The following is a 23,310-nucleotide window of genomic DNA, read 5'->3' on the forward strand; positions in this document are numbered from 1 at the left end:
GTTAATTGTTTTCTTATTCAGCTGCCAGAGTTGATAACCTTAGGCCCCTCCCCAGAGCCAAAGTAGGGGTGGCCATCCATTAGGTTATGTAAATTAAATGTACATGTTTCCTTGTTGGCAAGTTCCAAGCAGTAAGCGAGAGTGCAAACAAGGATCTGTAAGCTGCCACAAAATGTATTCATATTTCTACTCCGTGTTGTAAGAGCCAAAGGGAGGACACGTATGTCAGATGTTGAAAGAACAACTGAACCTTTGCTTTTGATCATTATGGTCAGTCTGTCATGAGGTCTTGTATCTGAATGCTAAAAATGGCACCACACTTGGACATCCCATAGCCTTACACAGTACGTTTGTGTTTCCCAAGCCACTGAGCGCTGGTCTCACAGAGACCCTGACTTTATAAGCTAACAAAAAATAGATTTGGGTGCTAAGAATCCAAGGGAGGGCTCATACAAAGACAATTAACCCTCGCACCAAAACCTAATTTCATGATTTTACTTAAAGCCACACTGAAGAAGTTGTGAGAGGGTGAAGATATAAATACACCTCTCTGCTTCATCCATAAGAAGGTGGACAACTGACCATTTGAACAGTGGGTCTTGAAACAAAGCTTAGTTGTCCTTTAAACAATGAAAAGGAGAGGCATACATAAATGGTCACCAAGGCACAATATGACAAAGGTGAAGAGTCCCTGAGACTCTGGTCTGGGTCTGTACCATTCCCCTCCTTATACAAGTAAATGAGAACATTTAGGAAAATATAATACAAAATCTCTTACAGGAAATATAGACTACACTTGCTAAAATCACTTCCCTAAAAGTGTTTATAGCTTTTTTCTTTTTTTTTTTTTTTTTCAATTTTTTTCTTTTTTTTTTCTTCTTTTTTTTTCTTTTTTTAAAAGACCTTCTTTAAACAGATAATGCAAAGACTGGTCCATTTTTTCTTACCCGGCAAGCCAAGCTCTAATGACTTCACTAAGCAGAAGTTGTATTAAAATACATCTTCATAGTATTGCTACAATTTGGGTAAATATGTTCTGAACAGCTTGATGAGTACTAAATAAACTTTGCTGTTTTACAGCATACATTTTAATTTTTTTGCACTTTTTTAAGAATAGAAAATGCAATTATAGTGTGCAAAAGAAAAAAATTATCTTCTAGCAGAATACTGTAATTTTAAGCCATGCCTTCCATAAAAATGTATTGACATGTGTAAATAGAAGAAAAGAAAAAAAAAAATACAAGCAAACAGAGATTTCATTTCCTTGCAAGGAAAGATTAACTATCACAAACTGGATCACTTGAGTTCTGTATTCTTCAGAGAAAGAAACGAAAACAACAACCCATAAAACCACTGAAATGCTTCAAATGTCATCCATTCCACAGTAACAGGTTAAAACTGCCATGTTGCTTTCTACTGCTCCCGTTAACATGGATAGAATGATTTGCTGCTGGTTGGATATTGAATACAAAAAGCAAAAGAAAGTTGAGATCATCCCACATGAAGTCATTATTAGAGCTGGCTTTTCCCCCGTTTTGAAGTACAGTAGTGACTTGTAAATACAACCTTTTCTAAAGATCATCTGAGATTTGAAGATTTATCTGCCTGCTTCACCCAAACAACAACTGCTGAAAGAATTTACTCTGTGGAGCCCACTATACAGCATTCAAAATGTTTTGGTTTTTGGGGTTCTTTTTCATGAAAAAATACCACAAAAAGTAGTTTTAGGTTTTTGTATCTCTGAATCACTACCACATTGTAGATTTCATTTATTCTTCCATGTTTGAAAATGGTTTCTGCAAAATCAAAATAAACTGTCAAACTCCCTTACGCCATGCTTCCAACAGTTTGAATTTAATACTTCTTGAATGGAACGACATAATTTATTTCCTTTAATTTGCAGGATGGCTACATCAAGCTAGCTTTAAGTCACAACTGTACCTAACCACAGTTCTCTGCAGCAAACCCATGATTTACAATATCTAATATTGTGGTTACAGTGCAGGGAACCGTGGGGTAAGAAACCTCCATGTCAGAGTATTGTGGTTGGGGTTTCCCGGAAGAGTGGCAGTTGACACCTCTGGAATATTCATATATAAGTGCTTCAGTCAGATGGTCCTGAGTTGAGCGGGTCACTCAGGCACTATGAGAGCCTGGCATTCAGTCTGCGGGAATGTGTGTAACCTCCGTCACTCGAACCGCTCTGCAAACTGTAGTGGTCTTCAGCATCACTGGCACTTCCAACACTGTCCATTTCACCTGGAGTAAACTCCATTCCTTCAATGTCTACTTCTAAAGAAAACACAAGAAGGCACATTTTGAGAAAGTTGTAGCAACTAGTCACGGGGCAGTGTCAATCAACATCCAGTTGAAATCTGAATCACACTTCAGTTTCAATAATTTAAAAAAAGTAAGAACTGGCACAGTAATTCTTGAGGAAAGGATCATCTTATCCACCTGAGAATTAAAATCCCTTCTGTCCTCAGCCACATAAATATACTGTATGACATCAATACCAAATGCTTTCCCAGAACTGTTCCAACCTTTAGAAAGGTTGATTTAGAAAAAAGCTGGCCCTCAGAGGCTCTCATACTGCAGCACTGCCCACGGCAATTCCAACCATGCAGGTGTTGGCTGGCTGTGGTGTGACTACCTGTCCCCAGACCTGAAACAGCCAGCCTGGGTGACTGTTCCACACAGAAAAACTTCCAAACGGGAAAATAAGAAATGGCAACAGCCAGCCTGACAAGCTGTCTTAAACGAGAACCAAATGCAGAGAACTCTTGGTGTTCATAGCACAGAAAATGTTTTAATATTTCACAATAAATGATGTGGAAATCATTTATTCACACAAATGAATTAAGCCAAATACGATTTTTTTTTTTCCACCAGAAAATAGTATGCCAGACTTACTAAGAATTACACTAAAAATTCAAACCATTAAATAGTAATTGTTAAAAAAAATGGCAAAAAAACCCATGCAGGATAAACAGCTTCAAAAATCCACACAATATTAACAGCTTCAAAACTGATTAGGAAAAAGACCATTTTTACAGAATGTGAAAAAGCTGCGTTAATTTTTTACTCATCACATCGCAGCGTGGAATAGTTTTGCCTGGCTTTTGTTGCAAGCTGGATTTGAGCTCTAAATGCCATCTCCCTGTTTCCCCAGTGCCCTCTGGGAAGGCTGGCTCGGTTACCTTGTTCAGAGTCAGTGGATATTGTTGATCCCATGCTGTCAGTGCGGATTCGCTCCATGCCCTGCACGGAAAGCTGCTCCAGCCTGCGCTTGAGGTAGCGGTGCTCCCGCTGCAATTGTTCTTTAATATTTAGAGCTTTTCGGTCCTGCTCTTCCAATTTCTTAAAGGGAGAGAAACACAGTAAGCTGACAGTCTGTACAGTAAGCTGACAGTCTGTACCCATGTCAAAGCATAAGGAACTTAAGGTCTTCTCGAAAATAGTAATTTGAAAGCAATTTAAATGTTTTAATTAATTAATGTAAAGTTAAAATTAAATTTAAAAGTGCAGTTTTTTTAGTTAGCATTCTGTAGAGGTCAGTACAATTTGTTTCACAGTAAGGTATATGGTTACAGGGGAAAAAATTAACGATAATAATAAAAACATAAATCCCTCAGAGACTCTCTTGTCACTAACAAACATTCCTTGGCTAAGACAGAATTATTGTTGCCTTGGTTGTGGGGAATATTTAAATCATTTTATCAGGCAAAACCAGCATCATCCTTGATAACTCAAGCACAGCTCAGGTTTCTGTGAGAAACACCTCTTTAACACCTCTTTAGATGAGGCCCTTATTTCACCTATCACCATAAAGGAACCATCATTAGTTTCTGAATATCCTCCCTCCTAACGTAGACCAAAACTTCAGCATTTAAAAAGCTTCATTAACAATAAGCAACATTAATTATATATAGGAAGAGGAATTTACTAACAAATCTCTCTAATCTTGCATTTTGTCTTCTTGAACTTATGCAGAGCAAGTATGGCAATTCTCTGATACCACCTACAAAGTCAATGGTATTAATCCATAATTTCTCAGCAAACAGCCTGTAAAAGGAGCCTTCCACATATCTACCTAAAATCTCCCCTCTGACAGAATAAAAGCAGGTATTAATTTTGCAAATAAAAAGAATACTTCACACCCAGTAAAATGTGCTGCACTGCTGATCCAAATGCAGTAACAGGAATAAAGAATCTTTTAGTATTTGAAGTGAGCCCTCTTCCAAATCACTGGTGGCCATTTAAAAAAATTGACTATATAATTAGGGAAAAAATTAAGAGTGTGATGGGATCAAAAGCATGAAGGATACCCAAATCAAAACACCTTGTATTATTAAAAATGTATCTGATGCAGTAAATTACAGGTTGTAGCAGTAAAAGCACTTATAAAGAGTGAGCAGATTTCTCTGTGAGCTGTGTTTACACAATCACTGAGATTTAGGAGATGTGCAGGGAGTGAATACAGCTGCTGAAGATTCCTCCCTGCCTCTGAATGAACCTAGGTTTGGTTTTCTGAGGAGAGCAGGCTGGGACAGTGCACAGCAAAACACAAGCAAAACCCTTTCACTGTTTTTTTGCTGTTCCCATGCAAGCCTGAAATAAAAGCGTTTGAAAAAATAATTGACACTCTTGAGTGGGGCAGTTTCCTGGCTCAATGAAATCTACCTTGTTCTGCCACATTTTCAGCCCCCTCCCAGGCAATATACTCTGTAGATAATCATCATAGGTGGATACACAATGTTATAATAGGAAAAGGGGTTGGTGCATCCATGTACAGAACAAATGTGCCCAATTGATCAGGCTTCCTTTTCCTGTATTTTCCTGGCTGCAATCCCAAACTCTAACAACTATTTTAGGAAAGAACTCCGTGATTCATATCCAGGAGACTCAAACCCGTCCAGTCTTTCAGAGCAATTTCAATGTATCGGGGGGTGTGTGTGTGAAAAGTTCAGAACTAATGACTGTGTTCAAATGCCAGCTGGGCACAGGCAAGCTCTGGCAGGGCAGGGGAGGGAGCTGACCTGACAAGGGGGAGTAGTTAAATGCCAGCCCAGTTAGGGCAGGTTCAGTTAAAATCTTGAAAAGGAAGTTAAACTTCAGTCTCGGTTTTCAGAAAGCGAGTCCGTGGTGCTGTGTAAGATGGATCTGGAAAGAATCTGTTCCCAGCTTTTTTTATCAGCAGCTGAAATGGTAACTACAGGGCTAATCTCACACACTCGCCACTTGTAAAAACAGTTTTTCAATTTGTATGCATAAGCCCATGATAGGGGGGCAGCCCAAGACAAAAACCACATGCAGTGCCTTTCATGCATGTTAGCCTGAATTATAAACAAGAGGCCAAAATCTCAAATGGCAAAAACAGGGGTTTCCCAGCTGGAGTAAATGTGCTTAGAAGTGCTGAAAAAGTAGCTCTGTAAACTTGTTCACAAGAATGGTTTTGCTTAAATTAATCTTTATTTCTCCATATGAATCACACCCATTTCTGTAACTGCAGTGAATCTTAAAGCTGTGCATCAGCAGGCTGTTCTCCAAAATATTCCAAGATTACTGGCAGTGGTCAATTTTGCCTAACACTTTTTTTGACCTGTTTCTCTGTAACACTGAAAAAATGCCAGATGAGTAATTATAGTCCTGGACACAGAAGCAGAAACCTGTTCTTTAACTTTTACATTTGAATACCTCTTTGTCTTATTTCTGCATATAGCCCTGTTCCCTGAAAACAATCACAGTGAAAATGGGAGTGAAGGTGTCTTTAGACAGAGGAGGCCTGAGGAATAACCTCCTTTGAATTACCTGTGCAAATGTAGAACCCGCACTGCTGCTGGATCGTAAGTGAGATTTGAAGCTGGGGAGCACCAACTATCAGGAGATCACATTTAATTTTTTGTTTCATTTAAATGAGAGTCTGGTCAACAAAATGTTGATGGGGATAAGGCTCACTACTAGATATGATCTTTGGATTCCATTACCTTTTTTCATCATGAATGGATCTGGCTTTTTACATTTCAAACAATGCAGTACCAATGTTGCTCTGCTCAGTTGTTTAAAAATAAATACACTAATCAAAGAACAGCTTTTACAGGTTTTTTAATTATAGTGTCAATCATTAAATACACTAGTCAGTAACTAAGCAGAAATCACTAAATCACTGTTTTATATATGTGAGATGCTAAATTGCAAAACACTAAACTTTGACACTGTGACTGAAATCCCTGCAAGTAATAAAGGCCAATAAATCCAGAAGATTGGACATATGGATCTGGATTTTGTGTGAAAATTTGTTTCCTCTCTATGGATACACATTCTGGAAGATTCTCCCTTAAAAGAAACAAGAACATGGATGAATGTTTTTACCTTGATATGCATCTTAGCTCTTTTCAACAGACTTAGAGTGGTGTGTCTGGTGCTGTCCGGCCCGAGAGGCACAAGCTGTTTGAGCTGTTCCAAATATAGCCGGAGTTTAGCCCGCCTGCAAGCATGAAAACGAGAGTTGGAGTGGAGCTGCACTCGAACAGAATATCCTATATGCAAACACCATCTGTTTGCAGGATCTCTGTGCACAACTCGAGTCACCAGTGGCTTCCTTTCCCCTCCCTTTGGCAGCCTTTCAGACTGAAAGGTCACTTGAAATGCAGTAATGCTGCTCGGCACACTCCCACAGGAGGCTCCTACCTGTGTTCCACAGCTCAGCCTGCTCAGTCCCATCTTAAGCAAACTGGGGTCTGAGACATTCAGGCAAGGCTGCTCACTCAGCCTATGGCTGGGTAAGGAAAAAAAAAACTGGGATTTTGTTCCAGTGCAGTGGTTTCTGCTGGCACAGACAGAGCTGTGGGCAGCTGCAGACCCTGAGCCCCCTCTCCCCATTCCTACCCCTGCCTGCTGCAGTAGGACACACTCCAGCTATGCAGGCTGAGGGCAGCTCTTCACAGCTCAGAGCTGTTTCCAGCCATGGTTTATCCATGTGTTTTAACAGGGAGCTCCTGATGCCCCTTCTCCTCCCTTCTTCTGACCCACAGTCCCCCCAGGAGAAGACATTCTTCCTCTCACTGTACAGTGTTCATTATAAACACACAAGAAAACACACTTCCAGCCATATTCCTCACCAGCAGGGTCCTGCTTCCTCTGTTACTCCCTTGCAAGTATCACTGTGCTGCTCTCAACAATCTCTCCTGTACTACTACCATTAATCTACCAGTAAAAAGAGGATGAACACAGTACTATTTCTACAAATGTTTTCCAAACTAGAAAGCAGCAACACAACAGTCCATGAAGCAGTTGCTTGACCTATCCAAAACAAGGCAGGGGCCAACCAGAAAACCACATGTGAGTTTGCTTCCACAGTTCCATCCTAAAGAAAATCTCTCCAGGTTTTAATTCACAGCCCTTGAACAGGAATCCACATGGTTCTGCAATGAGATAGAAATGGATGTGGAAGTGCTTCCATTAATAACTATTCATGGAATAAAATTCTCCTTTCTGCCAGCCTGTTACAGGCTGAGCAAAGCAATGACCTGGAGCTGACATGGCCCTCACAGCTGTAAGGGTAACTGAAGCAGATCACAAGTGTGAGGTGAATAATTATCTTTTTCAAATTTGCTTGATGCATGAAGGAAACATTGCAGGGAATTCAACACTTCTGGTTGAGAATGAACTTTCTTTTGAGCAGTGAGTTCAGAACCACAGTCCAGCATAAGTGTTGAAATGCAGCTAAAGAGGATTTAATATGTACCTAATGACAAATTACACATGTGTAACTGGAATGATTAGTGCAGTGTGAAAACAACCTGAGAATTAATGGTGAAAAATCCCAAAAGAAAAGTAGAATCTAATACAGAACAGTAACGACAACATATTCACACATTTAGTTCTGTCTATATTATTCTGCCTATAAATCAGCAGTGTACTAGGTAAGAAATCACAAAGCATTTCCATAAAATTTAAAATTTTTTCTTCAAGCCACTTAGGGAAAAAGGATTTTTGGTGAAAATGTGATTCACAAGAGAAAACTAACGACAGACTTTTAGTCTAGGCCTAGGGTTTGTTTTTAAATACAAGGCTCTAAACTTAAGAATCTAAATGCTTTTAGTTAAACAACACCAACAAAGACTGGCCTAAGTATTCCCAAAAATTGCCCCATTAGATCCCCTGAGGCTGCTACCTTAAACTGGGATATCAATCTTTAAAATAATTAAATACCCAAATTAGGGACTAGAGGTATTTATACAGAAAATCTTAATGAGACAAAATTTTATTTCTGTATCTATTAATCTCTAACAACTACCTGGCTGAGTTTGTGTTTCATATACATAAAACTTGCATCAGGCAGTAAATTCAAATAATCTTTTTGTTTTCTAAATGGCCTCTGAGCATACACAGGAGTCTGCATCACTCAGCCTAACCTGGATGCAATTGTATTTAGACTGATGACAAGAAAGTGGGGACTGAAGAGAAAGAGCATGTGGGGAGGAAGAGGAGAAGGATAGTACCAAATAGTAAATAGAGAGGGAAACAGCTAGAAATGGAATGAGGAATATACTTGGAGCAATTAAAAGTCTGATAAGGAATATACAGAACTGTTGATCTGAGATTTACTTAGTATTAATTCTGGAAAACATTAATTAAACCAGACTACATACTAAACTTATTTGCTTCTTGCTATTTAAAGAAAGTCTGCTTACCACAGGGAGAAGAAAGTAAGGCTTTAGTGCACTTCCTTGCCATCAGCTGGGGAGTTCACAGAAATATTGCCAAGGTTCAGGAGTATGGCTGTGTGCCTTTTTAAAGCACTAACTGTTATGTTACCTGCCAGCACAGTAGAGCAGGACTTTACAGAAGTGCCATGAAGAACATGGGGCTGAATTTAAGAAGAGTATTTTAAGTGACCAGTGAGAAGAATTAAGAGCTGGATATTAACAAAACTGCTTTAAGGCTTTTTTAGGTACTACCAACTGATATTGATAGCAGTAAATGTAATAAACACACTAGCTGAAAGACCTCCTCCAATTTCACCTTTTTTTCTTAAAAGGACTTTTTCTTAGATTTACTCAACACCTATGAATCCATTACAGATTTTAAAGCATAAGCTTTACACAGTTCTTTACATAAATGCAGACATGTTTATGTCACTAATTCGTGTATTATAATTAATGGCATAGATTGTGAACATACAAGAAGAAAATCAGCCCACCACAATTCCTCTGGTACTGGAGTAAATATCCCCACATTTTTCATCTTGCACATCTTAGAAAAAAACTGTAAGAATGTAAGAAAACATTTCAGGCATGTTACATTAACAGATCACACCAGCAGGAACGAGGGACTCAAACTTCACAGCAGATAAGTTGTCTCCTGCAAACTCTGCCAGCACTAATTTCTCTCTTTTTCTGCAGGGACCTGACAGCTTTTGCTTTTCCTCAGCTGCCTGTGACCACAGGAGGAGGGAAGGGCTCTCACAGAGGTAATCACAGCCAGAGCTGCTTTGTGTTTTGCAGCTCACGCCTTAAATTCCACCTAAAAAAATAACAAAATGAAAGGGGAAAAAAAACCCCAAGCAGTCTGGTGTCAGAGCAGCAGGGTAACAGTCTCTGTGCATGAAACATGGTTAAGTTGGGGATTTATGCTCTGCTCCAGCTTCCCACCCCAGCACTTTGCCCACACCCAGTGTGGTATCAGGCCTGGACACAGAGATGACAGAAAAGGCACTTTCCTCACCTCCCATGGATGTACAGCAATATCCCCCTGGTCACAGGTAAATTTCATTTGGGAAAGTAGGGATCTAAAAAATGCCATCCAAAATCCAGATCAAGCCTGCAGCTCTGTGCTGTGGGTGTAGCCCCACACATGGAGAGCTCTGTGCATGGGTGCCCAGTCTGATTTACCACACTGTCCTTTGTGCCAGATGATAAAGGGGGTTCAGATGTTCAAGACCCCAGTGTTTCTCTATAAGCAAGTTCACAGCAGGGTTCTCTGAGCTGCTTTACAGCTCTTCTAGTGCTTGATAAGCCCAGGCTGGTCAGCATTCCAGGGCAGTGGCCACGTCTGGCAGCTGTCCTGTGGCTCCTCACATTCACATAAAGGACAAAGCCACCTGCTGACAACTGACCCAAAGGCTACCAGCAGGAACTGCCTCCAGCTGGTTTTGAATCCACATAAGCCATGATGGGCAGTAGAGGCAGGGGTTTCAGAGCCCATGGCAGAGTGAGCCCTGGAGCCCCACAGCATGGAGGGACAAAGCAGCAAAAAGGTGTTATTAAGAATTTTCCTACAGAACAAGGACATCCACCAGAAGACCATCACAGGAAGACCACTCACTGACTCCAGTCCTTGGATACTCCAGTTTGCTCAAGTGGTTGGCAGTGAAAAGGCAGGCCCACCACTTCTCAAAGAAAGGGTTGCCATACAAAGGTATATTAAGATCTCTGACCCTAATCAATTTCAAAATTGTGTTAAATTAGTTATTAAATAATAGTCAATAAGCCTTGCTGCATATATGAAATCCCAGATGGAAATCCAAGCAGGACACCAAGAAATTAAATACTAAGATGCAGGGAAAAAAAAAAAAAAAAAAAAAAGAAACAAAAAAGTTAATTGTTCACCCTGGATAATCTTCATTCCAAGGAAACTGCAACAACTCCAAGAAATTCCTACAACTACTTGACAGGCGGTTGCAATGGAAACAAAATACCTCTTTGTAGGGCTAAATAATACAACAAAAGCCAATGGCTGTGAATTGAGAGATTCAGGATAGACATTGGGAAACAAATTTTTCATTGGGGCAGTGGTGCACAACCAGAATAGGTTTCCCAGAAAGGCAGTTCTTGAAGGTTCTTAAAGATTTACCCAGACAGAGCCATGAACATTCACAGACACACACTCATGTCTGTGAACATGTACATCCAAGATTGCCTGTGACCCTTCAGCACTTGACTCCCAAGATTGCTCCCATTCATGTACCAGCAAAGCATCCACAGCTGTGTGGCTTAACCCTGTGGCACTGTGACTGACAGAATGCTGGTAGGCTTGTGGAGTGACCTGATCCACTGCAGCCTTTCCACAGGGGCTCTCCAGGGCTTTTTCAGGTCCAGCACAGCAGAGAGAAATGGCCTGCAGCCAGTCAGACAGCAGATAGCTGTTCAAGCAGTAGTTGCACAGTTTTTTGACAGCAGCAAAGGTGTGTTTCCTAAACCATTCAAGTATAAATCTACAGGGTTTATTTAGAGGCCACTGAGCTGCACAAAGCCAGCTGCAAAGGCACGGTGCATATCCCAAAAAATCTGCTCAGTCCTCAGCATGGCATGCCTCAGCCAGGCCCTGGTGACATTAAATGGCCACAGACACTCATGAGACAGGGTGACAGCACTGAGTTCCTGTGAAATGTGTGCCTGTCCATCCTGGCAGCCCAGCTGGGCACTCCCTGCAGACAAGCTTCCAAAGCCCTCCACGTGTTTATGGTAGGCAGCACGGGGTGGGTGTTTCCTGGAAGCTGCCAAAGACAAACAGTTCCCACTGCTGCCATCGTGCTCTGACTGCCAGAGGTCACCTGCTGAAGTGTCAGAAGGGCCATGCTCATCTGTTTTTGAACAACTGTAAGCAAGAGCATAAACCTCATTACAGAGAAGTCAAATTCACAACAAGTGTTTGTCACACCCTCCTGTGTCACTCCACAGCCTGCCTGGAGCACAGCAATGGCTCTCACATGGACCCAGTCCCTGCTAACCCAGAGCTGGCTGCACAAAGCAAGCAGCCACTCTCTCTCAGCAGTTTGCCATCCTGTGGGAAGTCCCAGAGCAGTTCTGTCTGGTGCACACCTGCTCCTGCTTCTAGAAGGCTGCCCAGTCTGGCAACGGAGCTGTCCTGGCCATACTGGCAGCAAGGATCTGGAAGGTTAGGAAATGGCCAAAAAGCCACTAAATGTCCATATTCCCACATTGCATGCCCTGAATTTCCCTTCCTGCTGGCTGCAGCAGAAGTTGGCAGGGTTAGATGTGATGTTGTTGATTCCACAGCCCATCACACCTCAGCAGACTGAAGCTGGCATGAAGCAATGCTGCCCCACAAGCAGGCCCTAGCTGTGCTTTCTGTAGGGTGCCCTAGTGCTAAAAACAATTGTGTGGCTGAACATGTGTCTGTGTTTCAGATGTCCCAGTTTTACTCCACTAAACTAGCTCTGTGTACAGGAGTTGACATACTCTTGAATCAACTGCTAGATATATTTGTTTGGTGCTCTTCTGGAAAGAAAAAGACACTATAGATCAAACTCAAGCAATGCAATCACTACAAACCACACCACTGAGAACAACCAATAGATTTGAAATATATTAATAAATTAAAAATTTGTCATTTCTGTATGTTAACCATTTTGGTCCAAAAAGAAGACCTATCACAAGGCAAATTCAGTACCAACTAAACCCCTTAATAAAAACTTCAATTTGAAGTATTTGAAATTAATCTAGAAGACGAATCATTACAAACTAGACAGAGTTACCTAAGCATTTCAGATTCCTTTTCTAATGTTTCACATTTTTTTCCACATTCAAACCTATCCTGGTGCCATGCTATGAAGTTAATACACAAAGGTTTAAATATAGAGCAGTTACTAAATTTTTCATTGTTGCATAATGACTATGTAATCTGGCTTAATAATGTGCATAGGGTAAAGTCAAGAGAAGAACCTCTGCACCAAAAATTCACTTCTGGAGTCAAATGTTATCTAGATACACTATGAACCAAAACAGTCTGACCAGAGCCCACAGCTTTGGGTCAGACACACCAGCAGTGAACTAATGGTTGTGTTTCTTCCTTAAAGCAAGATGATTTTATCTCCCTGCTAGACATGAAATTCAGCATAAAATACAGAAGTGAGCTAACTGCAATTGTAAGACAGTCATGTTTTTACAGGAAGATTCTTCACAGATTTATTTATGAAATGCAAATACCTGCATACAGGGAGCACTTGAGTTTTAGACAGAATCAGCAAAGAGAAGCTCAGGACACTGTGATATGCAGCAAGTCAGGATGAACACAGACAGCATCATTATTCATAAACATCATTATTTCAAAGGTTTAAAAAAATGCAGAAATGCAGCAGTAAAAACTTCCCCAGTGTGACTGCAGGGTTCACCTGCCACCAAGGTAAAAGGAGGGCAAGAAACTGCCTGGCTTGTGATACCAGCTTCAATTCCTTCTTACTGGAGCTTGACACAAGACAACATCTTAAGGGCTGCAGCTCTTTTTATTCTGTGCACAGTCACACTCTAAAGTGGTGACAGAATTTTGCTGCAAATTGTTTTAATGGTACTGAAAATTTAATATGTTCATATTATTTTGTGTAGTCCTGGATATCATGGCCACATATGCAATGTTGGTAATCAGGTAATTATACACCCAACTCTGCTCAGTAGAAGCTGGTACTCAAGCATACTTCCCTTGCTCCTCTTAAAGGTAAGACTTTTATTAATGTGTCAGGATTTACATATTTACAGCTCTACACTTTTTGTAAGCTACCAAAGATGACTCTGTACTAATTAAAACACATTTGTTTACAAAGGCATTTAAAGAGATTATTTATAAGCTTCCATCTTACAAAATCACAGAAATTCAATCAGATAAATGGTTCCAAAGAAACCAATTTATTAGTGGTCCAGACAGTATTTAGCACATATTCAGCAAAATATTGAACATACTGGAAGATAACAACCCTTCACTGCAATAAAAAATCCTGTTTCTTTCAGATTTATTTCACTCAGAAACACTTTTAATACTTTCTCCTCTACACAGGATACCTCAAATACTTCTCTTTTTTTCTAAAGGATGCTCCAGCTCACACTTGAGCTGCACAATCTATTTCAACTACACAACAAATATGCTTTAGAGAAAAGGAAAGAAAACCATCTTAGTATTAAAGCACTGTACCATAGCAAGGCACCCAGTGTGCAGATTGCTCTGAGATGTGTGAAAAGCTTGCTCACAGCTGAGTGCCTTGGAGTCAAACCCAGAAAATGCAGTCCTGCTCTTACAGCAAACCTCTTGCCTTTTTATTATCCAAGGGAAGATAAACCAAACACCAATGGTCTGCAGTAAGCTGGGGGTCTTTTTCATGTTAAAAACAAATGCCTGAAGTTTGTGTGCTGGTGAAGGTTTATCCAAAGCATTTTTTTGTCTAACACTTCACAGGGCCTCTGCAACTAAATTCAGCAGTAAAGCCCTTGTGGAAACTAACAGGCAGGAGGAGCAGCAAGGGCCTAATTGCAGTGATTGTTGGGGAATTAAATGCAACAGCCCTACAATGAGTACAACTGCCTGCTTTATTCACTGTGCTATTAACTGGCAGTTTCATCCTCAATATGCATTTCCAGCATGCTGAATACTTGTGTGCATCTGCTCTGCTAAACTGAGAGCAGCCACATCACTTTAGCAGCCAAGTGGTCTTGGGGTACCTTGGAGGTGCCCAAACAAGGGATAACAACTGCTGCAAGTGCCTCTTACCATCACAAGCTTTCAGAGAGTCAGTGCTGCTCTGGACTTATCTGCAAGTTTTCATGTTAATACTGCTCAGCATTTCTGGTGCTGTCCCTAATGCTAAGGAAATAGAAGAAAACCTCTGCTGCCTGTTAACACAGCCTATGATTTCCATGTTTTATGCATTTTATCACTCTGAAAAATATTTTAGCTCTTTTACACGATATCTAAATGCACACTACAGCAGTTCCAATGCATTTTATTTACTTTCTCTTAGTGCCACTTCAGCTGAGTGCAAACTTTACACTTGACCTTTACCTTTCCACCTCCGAAAAAATGGCACTTGTTCATGTTTTAGAACACATACATGGAACCAGAACTTACTCCTGCATCTTTCAGTACACATAAGTTAATGGAAGCATCTGCGGTGCCACAAATCCATGCATTTTTGACCAGCTAAGCCTCTTGGTAGGAGTGCACAGAAAGCTAGTGTGATGCAAACTGAGGACAGGTGAATAGTGGCTGGTCTGTGAGAGGGAAGCTGCTGACTCCTGAAAGAGGGAATACCTGGCAGACCTTGCTGCCCATGTTGCCTTCTTTGTCTCTCTCTCCATTACCCAGCTCTCCAATAGCTCCTTGCTGAATGCAGTGACAGTTACAAGCATGGGGCTACATCAACATTTCCTCACCTCTCAAAATCCCCACAAGGAGACTTTGATGCACTTCATGCTCTGGTTCCCACCAGAAGGTGAGCTGTGGTTACCCATGTGCTTCCACAAGCCAGGGACATCAGCTAAGACAGGCAAATGGCAGCAGCTCCCGAGGCTTGCCTGGGGCTGGAATGATGCTGCAAAGGAACAGGGACACCAGCAGCAGGACAGAGCTGACAGAGCCCCAGCAGCTGGGGCTGGCCAGACTGCCCGCGTGCTGCGCCTCCAGGAATGCGCCGGCAGCAGGAGCAGACAGACCCATGAGCGCCACGGTCACATCCGACTGTGGCCAGCAGAAGAAACAGCCCGTGGCACAGCCGGTGCCTGTTGCTGCACTGCTCCCCAGGCTGTCCCGCTGGAGCTGTCCTGCTGCCGAGCGAGCAGGAGCTGCCAGAGCGTGCGAGGGACGCGCCCGCAGCCCCGGCAGCGGCGGCACCGGCCAGCACAGGGCACACCACACCAGCAGCTCTCACTGGTGGCTGTTCTGCCCACCGGGGAGCCACAGCCTTAGGCTCTGCAGTACTGAGAGCTGCACCACCATCATCTGACCACTCTCATCTCCTCTCCTTGTTTTTTTCCTAGACTTCTCCCTGCAGGCAGGCTTTTCCTCACAGATTTCCCCATGCTCCAGCCATCCCACTGTCTCAAGCTGCCCTTATTTGAAGAGCAGCCATGAAAGGTTTAAAAGCCCTTCATTGTCTTGGGTCTCGGCAATAACTAACAGCAATGCACAGAAATCTGAGATGCACTTCATGGGAAATGTCAACAGGAATTTACAAGCTATACAGGGATTCTCAAAAGCATCACAAGCAAAAGTAATGGCAGCTGGGTATCATTTGTCTCTCCTGGATGGTGTCCATCATAAATTTACATGTATGAGATTCTACATCCTTTGACCATAGGCAATAAATCTCTGACCTTGCAAGAATGTGAAGCAACAGGAATCAAACATTATGCAAACAGCTGAAACCCATTGCAGTATGTTTTTGCCCTTGTATGGATTTCTTTTCTTCTGCAAAAAGGAAAAAAAATGGAGATTTCAAACTCTATTTTAGCACTTCAGCCTTTAGGTTGTGCTCATATATAAAGAACAGTTTTCTGTATTTTAAACCTTCAAAGTCAATGTCAGACAAATAGGAACAATTCTTAGAGCTATTGAAAAGGAATTTCTTTTTCAGGTGTCTTCTATTCTTAGCCCTGTTATCTACTGATTGTCTTTAACGTTTACCTCTCAAACACTTTTAAGCAATAGTGAGGGAGGTGTCACCTGGTACCACGAGCTCAGCATCACACAGTATCTACCTTGTAGAGAAATACACCAGAGATGGAAATACCATCGTACATACTGAAAACAGAGTCCACAAAAAACTGATCAACCATGCTTTTAATAAACTTATTTAACACTTCACCAGCCAGCCACTCATTTGTTTTGTACATTAAAATGTGCACATTGCAATTTAGTAGTCCTCCTAAATTAGACCTCTCAAACCCATCTGTCTTACTGGCACTCAAGTTTCTTAGATTACACTGCAGGAGACTCAAGTTTGTCTGCTACCTCAGAACAGTGTCAGACCCAATTAGATAAGGCAAGTGCCACCACGAGATCATGCCATTACAGGATCAAGCAGTTGTAATTCCCACTCGACGTGACATGGAGGCACACACATCCTCAGACATGCTGCCCATGGCAGCCCCAGGAGTGGCTTAGGACATGCAGCCATTTAATTTACATGGCAGCAGTAAAACTTTGGCCTTTGCTGACAGTGGAGCACCACAAGGCAAACTTGCACAGCACATCCAAAGCCATGGTGTGAGTCTGCAGACCTGCATATGTGTGCTGGCTTTCACCACCTTTCACAGCACTCTTGTATGGAATTTGTCAAGGACTGCAGAGAATGAGTTAAAGATAATTGCATTCATTTAAACAAGGGAAAGCTGTGTAACAACAACAGGTTTGCACTGGGTTTACACACAGAGGGAAACAGGATGATAGTGGTAATTTTTCACAGGTTAACCATTCACCAATAGGTGGCTGGAGAGGATGCAGTCTGTCTCCCCCAGAAATGGCTCCTGGGAGCTGCATCTCCCTCTGACATGGGGCTTGAGGACCAAGGTGCAGCTCAGCTCTGTGCACATGAGCTACACATTTAATGACTGACAACTCCCCAGAGCAAGTCACTGCTTACAGATCAGCTCATGGCTCAAAACCGGCTTTAATTATCAGACTGTTTCCCCACATCAAAATGCTAAGCAAGAACATCGTGTCTCAGGACAGCTGCCAACAGGAAGGATCTTAAAAAAAAAAAAAAAGCAAGGGGGAGACTACAATGCTTAAATAAGCCTAGAGAAGTTGAGCTGCAGCACAGTACTAAGCCAAGAGAGCATGCTACTGGGCCTAGTGAGCTTTTTCTGCCTAATTTTAAACTTCCCTATAGACCTACTTATTTTGTACATATGACAAATGAGGGGAGAAATGTGTTCAAGATTTCTTTTTTTTTTAATACCACTGTATGATGCCAAATTAAAGGAGATGCAAGTCAAGCTGAATTATTTTAGCTAAATTAGAAACATGCATTGCTGTCACACACTGAGCACAAGGCCTAGGGATGGCAGACAGCCTTTTCTTGCATCAACTAAATGAGTGTGAAGCATTAATATCTGCAATACTGGATACCTGTGACTGTGGTTTTATTGTCAATTGTACCTCGATATCCAAACACCAAGTATCCAATTTAAGTAACCTGACAAATGCTGTAGGGACTCCTCGCTCCCACCTGCACAAGGCACCAAAAGAAACAACAGCAATTTACACCACAACTGTAAAACCTCATCAGTGTCCAGGCAACTCTGCCTCCAGTTCAGCACCTAAACAATTACTTGCTCGTTCACAGTGGTAGGAAGTTCTAAACTCTGATCAGGAAACTATCAGAAAGAGATACTTAGTGCTATGTGTTACTTTCATTTTTGCTTCTGCTATTACTTCCTCGGCACATGCACCTACCAAAGCCTCATGGCCACCTTAGAGGGAACAGCTAATGATGGCAGCTTGAGCATGCACAGATGAATTGACTTTACTGGGGAAGGAAGTGGTGAGTGTTGCTTTTTCCAGTGCAGATACTTGAGATGTGCTCCAGTGAGACAGCTGAGGTGCCCTGGGACAACAGCAGGGTGCCTGTTCCAGCCAAATGAAGGCTGGTTCAGACCCCAAGTGAGAACAACAAAGGAAGAGAAGAAAAGAAATCACATTGAAGTAATTAAGAATACATGTCCCCAAATGTCTTGCTGTATGTCTCCAACTCCCTCATTTAAACCTTGTAATTACAGGTGAATGGAAGACAGTGAGGTGTTTGTATAAACAAATTTAGGGGAAGGATTAAATGCACTGACTGTAATTAAAGATGGTCACTTCCAAGGCTGCAATGGGAACTTTTACTTTCAGGTGAATTAAAAGCTGAGTAACACTTATTTCCCCCTGCCCCAGAAAAAAAAAAAAAAAAAAAAAAAAAAAAAAAAAAAAAAAAATCTGGCATCATGAGACAGTGGAGACTTTCAGATATCTGACAGTCCTGCCTCCAAGTTTAGATACAGCTTGCCACAACACAGATAGTGCCTTGTTTATAATTTAATTTCCATCCTATTTCCCTTTCCACTGAACAGTACAAAACTGGTTGTCTCTGAATCAGATAGGGTGCAGTTGAGCAGAATCTGAAAATGATCCATCTGGGGATGATAAGGTATGGAACAGCTTTCAAAATTCTGCCCCCTTCCCTTCTTTCTTCCCCACAAAACTCAGCTCAGATTTCTTAAGTGCAGTGTCCTGAGCTTATCTGGCAATGGAAGGAAGCGCCAGAAGTTTGGTTCACTTGCCATGTGAGTATGTAAAGTCAGGCAGTGGGAACCAAGACACCCAACAATCTATTTAAAACACCTCTTAGCACCTACACCCAATAACTGCTTCTAGCAAACATACACAACAAGCTTCCAAATTTCCCTAGCAGAAATTATTTGCTCCACCCATGCTGTTCATTGCAGCAGTCAACACAACAGCCCTTACCAATCGGGATTAAGTCAGCTTTCTTGGGGAATTACAGGGTTTGCTACCTTTATGTTTTGTAAATACCAGCTAATGTGCTATGTAAGACACAGAGTGTCTGTGCAGCCGGTATTTGCAAACACTGATGGTATTCCTAACTTCAATAGGAGCTGCTGAGTCCTGGCAGCAATTACATGCCAGGCAGGCCCCTTATTTAGCACCTTGTATCTTCACTTAGTTACCCAAATTGAAGCATCAAGGAAAGAAAAGCAGATAAATCTGTTAGGCATCAATCCCAAGGTGGCAGATGGGAGAAGAGGACTCACCACTACTTCTCCAGCCTTTTACAGGCGTTGTACCACATTCAGATGTAGTCTTTGACTGCTACACAAATCTGCTTTGTTGCTATAAGGTAGAACCTAATAAAAACTTTCTTAATGTAGGGCATGTAGCCTGCAACCAGACTTATTAGTTTTTCAAGTTAGAAGTATTGCAACATGACCTCATGTACAGACATCCAAGCTCACACCTCTTCTGTGCCGGCTGTGCCAATCTCCACGCGCTACAGAATTAGTCACACTAATTTGTGTAGAAAAAAGCTTCTGAAACATAAACTAGCATTAAACAGTAATATTAGCCAGTTTACATCCTTTGACAAGTCCTGTCACTCTGCTCTAGCCTCGAAGGATGTGTACATAGCTCAGCATATGTATTTCCATCTCAAAAGAAATGAAGTCCCAAAACAACTCTCTCCTTCCAAACAAAGGGAGGGGTGGGTAGAAGGAATATTTTATCCATTCTTGTGGATTGCACAGTTCTTTAGGACAAGAGGAGTCAGTTTTTAACTGGTTCCCATGCATGAAGGAGGGGATGGGGTGTTGAACTGCTTTTGGTTTTATTTTTCAAAAAAAGGCTCAAATTAACCTCCTGTGAAGGAACAGCACTATGCTTTTTCACATTTATGATCTGCTGTCTGAATGCTCAGTTTCTGGAACCTTTTCTGCATCCTCTGCAGCTGCCCAGATGTGATGCAGGGTTCAGCCTGCAGGCAGGCACAGCTCCTACTGAAGCTCCCTGGCCATGAGGCAGAGTAGAGCCCACAGTCTGCCAGGGTACCACAGGGAAAAAACACTGATTAAAAACTACTTGACCTGCAAAGGAATTCTGGGCAGTCAATCTAAGCACAAGTGTCTGCTGACAGAGACCACGAGGGAAAAGAAGCATGAGCTGCACCAGGGAAGTACACACCGTTCCATTCAGAAAGAGACATTTTGAATTTGGGACCAGGCCATGGTAAATCAAATACCCAAGTGGGGTAGTCACTCCAGGGAAAGGAGTGCTAAAAATAGAGCTACAGATGCCAATACAGCATGGAGGTAGGGAGAGGAAGAGATAGGACAAGCAACTCACAGAACAGCCACCTCCTCCAGCTGAAGTTGATTCCTTGTTGTCTGCTCCAAGCAGGGACACTGGGACATACTTGGGAGAAAGTAAGCCAGCCTCCTGCAGATCTGGTGTGAATCCTGAGTGCAGAGCCAGCCTTGCCTTAAAGAGCTGGAGCTGCACTGCTGACTTTCAGGCACATTTGCTTCTTTGTCAAACCACAGCAGGTACCACTTCTGTATATTGGTCTGTGGCCTTCCACAGACCTGACTGGCTGGGACTCAGCCAGTGATTCCCACTGCATTATGTAAGATCCATTTCAGAGGCCAGCTTCTTAAAGTCCATTAGCTGCCTAAATACCTCTAAAAAAAACAAAAATCAAATTCCAGCTCACTTGTCCAGATGTAGCTAAGCAAGCTTAAAAAATCCCTCTTTTTCAAAATACATAATTCAACTTATGTTTTTTCCCTCCAATCAGGAAAGAGTCATCACCAGCCCTCTCTTCCTCTATATGCAGGGAATCAGCACCTAACTGTCCTGAAAGTACCAGAAAATCTGTCCCATCCATCTCTACTTTGTACAAGTGCAGCCCACTCTCTCTACCATGCTGGATGAGAACTACCCAGGTCAATTAGCAGATGCTGAAAACATAAACCACCTTCTACATAATCCATTAGAGGCTGACACACAATGGACTGATGTTTGAAGAGAGGGATGAACAAATTCAAGTGGAAAAAAATGCATGCACTTGGTTTCTCACCCATCTGCTCCCTGCTGGCAGATTGGCTGGCCAGGAAGTACCCAGTTTTCTGGAGCCCAGACCCAGGATTCCACTTACACTCCACATTCCAAAGCTGACTTCAGCAGGAAAAAAGGACATAATAATTGAGTCCAAACTGTATTTTAGTCACATCTTTCATTGCAAAATAGAAGCTTTGTCCAAAGCATGAGTATGTGTACATCTCTGGTACCTGTAATATAACTTCCTGAGCTGATTAATTTTCAGGCTTCCTCTGCTTAATACACTCCTCCTTTTCAAATCAGCAGTGTAGCTAGGAAGACATTTGTTGGGAGTACATCATCAGGTGAGCTGCTCTGTGCACTGAAAAGACAACAGTTCAGTGCATAAATATCCACAGTACCTACTAAGCAGGAACTGCAGGGCCAAGTCACAGGTCCAGACACTTGCTGACTGCCCAGAGATGGGGAAACAGTGAGGAAAGAACAGCATTTCAGTGCAAAGTTTTAAACCTTCCAATTTCTTTAATTCCACAAAGCACAGGATTAAATCTCCAGTTCTGCAGGTCCAGTTCTTTATAGACTTTGCTAAACAAGCTGTGCAAAAAAATTTATTACAGAGATTTAAAAGGCAAACACCTGGCAAGAGGGGCTTTAAGCTGAGATTCAGCCTTGCACTGGCTGAGGCAACACCAGTCACCTGCTCACTACAGCTGGAACCCTCAGAGAAGCAGTCATAGCTGGGGAGGGGGAGCAGATGCCCAAACCATGGTGGCTTTCAGCTCACAAAAGTCAAATCACACTCCTAAGAAATTACCTTGCTTAAGGAGTACAAAGGCATGTTACTGCAATTCACTGGGATTGTATTAAACCACTTCATACCAACCAGATGGTGTAAAAAGAGTTCTTTTCTTGACAAGGAAACCAGAAGAAAGACCTAGTACAGAGGTCAGATTCCACTAGCAAGACAAAGTGGTTCCCAATGTAGCAGCCACATTATCTGAATGGTTTATGTATAATCTGGACAGATCCTAGAAATGGCAGCAATTTTTATAGACCCATTATAACAATGGGATCTTTCCCAGGTCAGTAAGACCCACCCAGCACAGCACTTTCCAGGCAACAGCAGCCAAAAGTGGATGCTTAGGAAAAACATTAAACTGACAGAGAAGTGAACTGTAACTGCTCTGTACTGTAAATTAACACTAAATTAACACTGACACTCAGAGAAGCCATCCCACCCTCTCCCCATGCTGGCATCAGGGTGTGACAGTGAGCTGGGTCAGGAAGGTGACCTGGCCAAAGGAGGAAGCTTCTCCCCTCCTGCTGTTCTGGCAGGAAGCAGGATCCAGGAGCACCAGTGTGCAACCGGGGCTGGGATAAATTCCTGATGGAAGCACAGCAGTGAGACACCAGGTGATCCTTCCCTGGAAAGACTTTACCTGCAGCACCACTTCAGGGGCTTTCTCAGTTGGCCATGGCACCACAGCCACTCCGTGATGGATCAATGCAGTTACAACTTTATGCTGAATAACACTGCTAACCACAAAGGTAATTTGTGATTCTGAAAAGGCAGCCCATAATAAAAATAAACATTAAGCATTGTTTTGGTATGCTATTATTTCAATGACCTTTCAGTTTTGTTTCAAAACTTCCAAGTTTATCACCAATGCTTTTCATTAACCCTGCAGTTTACTAACATGAAGAGCCACCAAGGAGATTTCAGGACACCCATCTAGGAATCCTCTCAGCTTATATAAACTTTAAACACCAAGCAGCTCTGGTAGGTGAAACTGATGTACCAATTAATCTAACTGTGCTCTTGAATGTACAATTCCTCCATGAGAAAATCACCTATCAGGACTTAAATTCAGAGGCACCTGCTCTGTCTTCTACATAATAATGCTCCCATCAAAATATATATTGCTCATCAAAGCCTGTGTTTCTGCAGAGATTCCCATTCATACACAT

General features: G+C 42.0%; 1 protein-coding gene across 3 annotated transcripts in view; it reads right to left on the bottom strand.

Annotated features, from left to right (window-relative positions):
• Positions 1–1,861: 1,861 nt before the first annotated feature.
• The window catches only part of MXD4 (MAX dimerization protein 4), a 36,278-nt gene continuing 14,829 nt past the window's right edge, over positions 1,862–23,310 (bottom strand). For all 3 annotated transcript variants that reach the window (XM_079307015.1, XM_079307017.1, XM_079307016.1), the window contains exons 4-6: positions 6,373–6,487; positions 3,201–3,360; positions 1,862–2,292 (exon numbers count right to left, since the gene is read on the bottom strand). In XM_079307015.1, coding sequence (XP_079163141.1) covers positions 2,144–2,292; positions 3,201–3,360; positions 6,373–6,487 — 424 coding nt within the window. In that variant the 3' untranslated portion in view covers positions 1,862–2,143. The remainder of the gene's footprint in view (positions 2,293–3,200; positions 3,361–6,372; positions 6,488–23,310) is intronic.

Source organism: Erithacus rubecula, assembly GCF_903797595.1.
Source record: "Erithacus rubecula genome assembly, chromosome: 5".
In the NCBI taxonomy this organism is placed as follows: Eukaryota; Metazoa; Chordata; class Aves; order Passeriformes; family Muscicapidae; genus Erithacus; species Erithacus rubecula.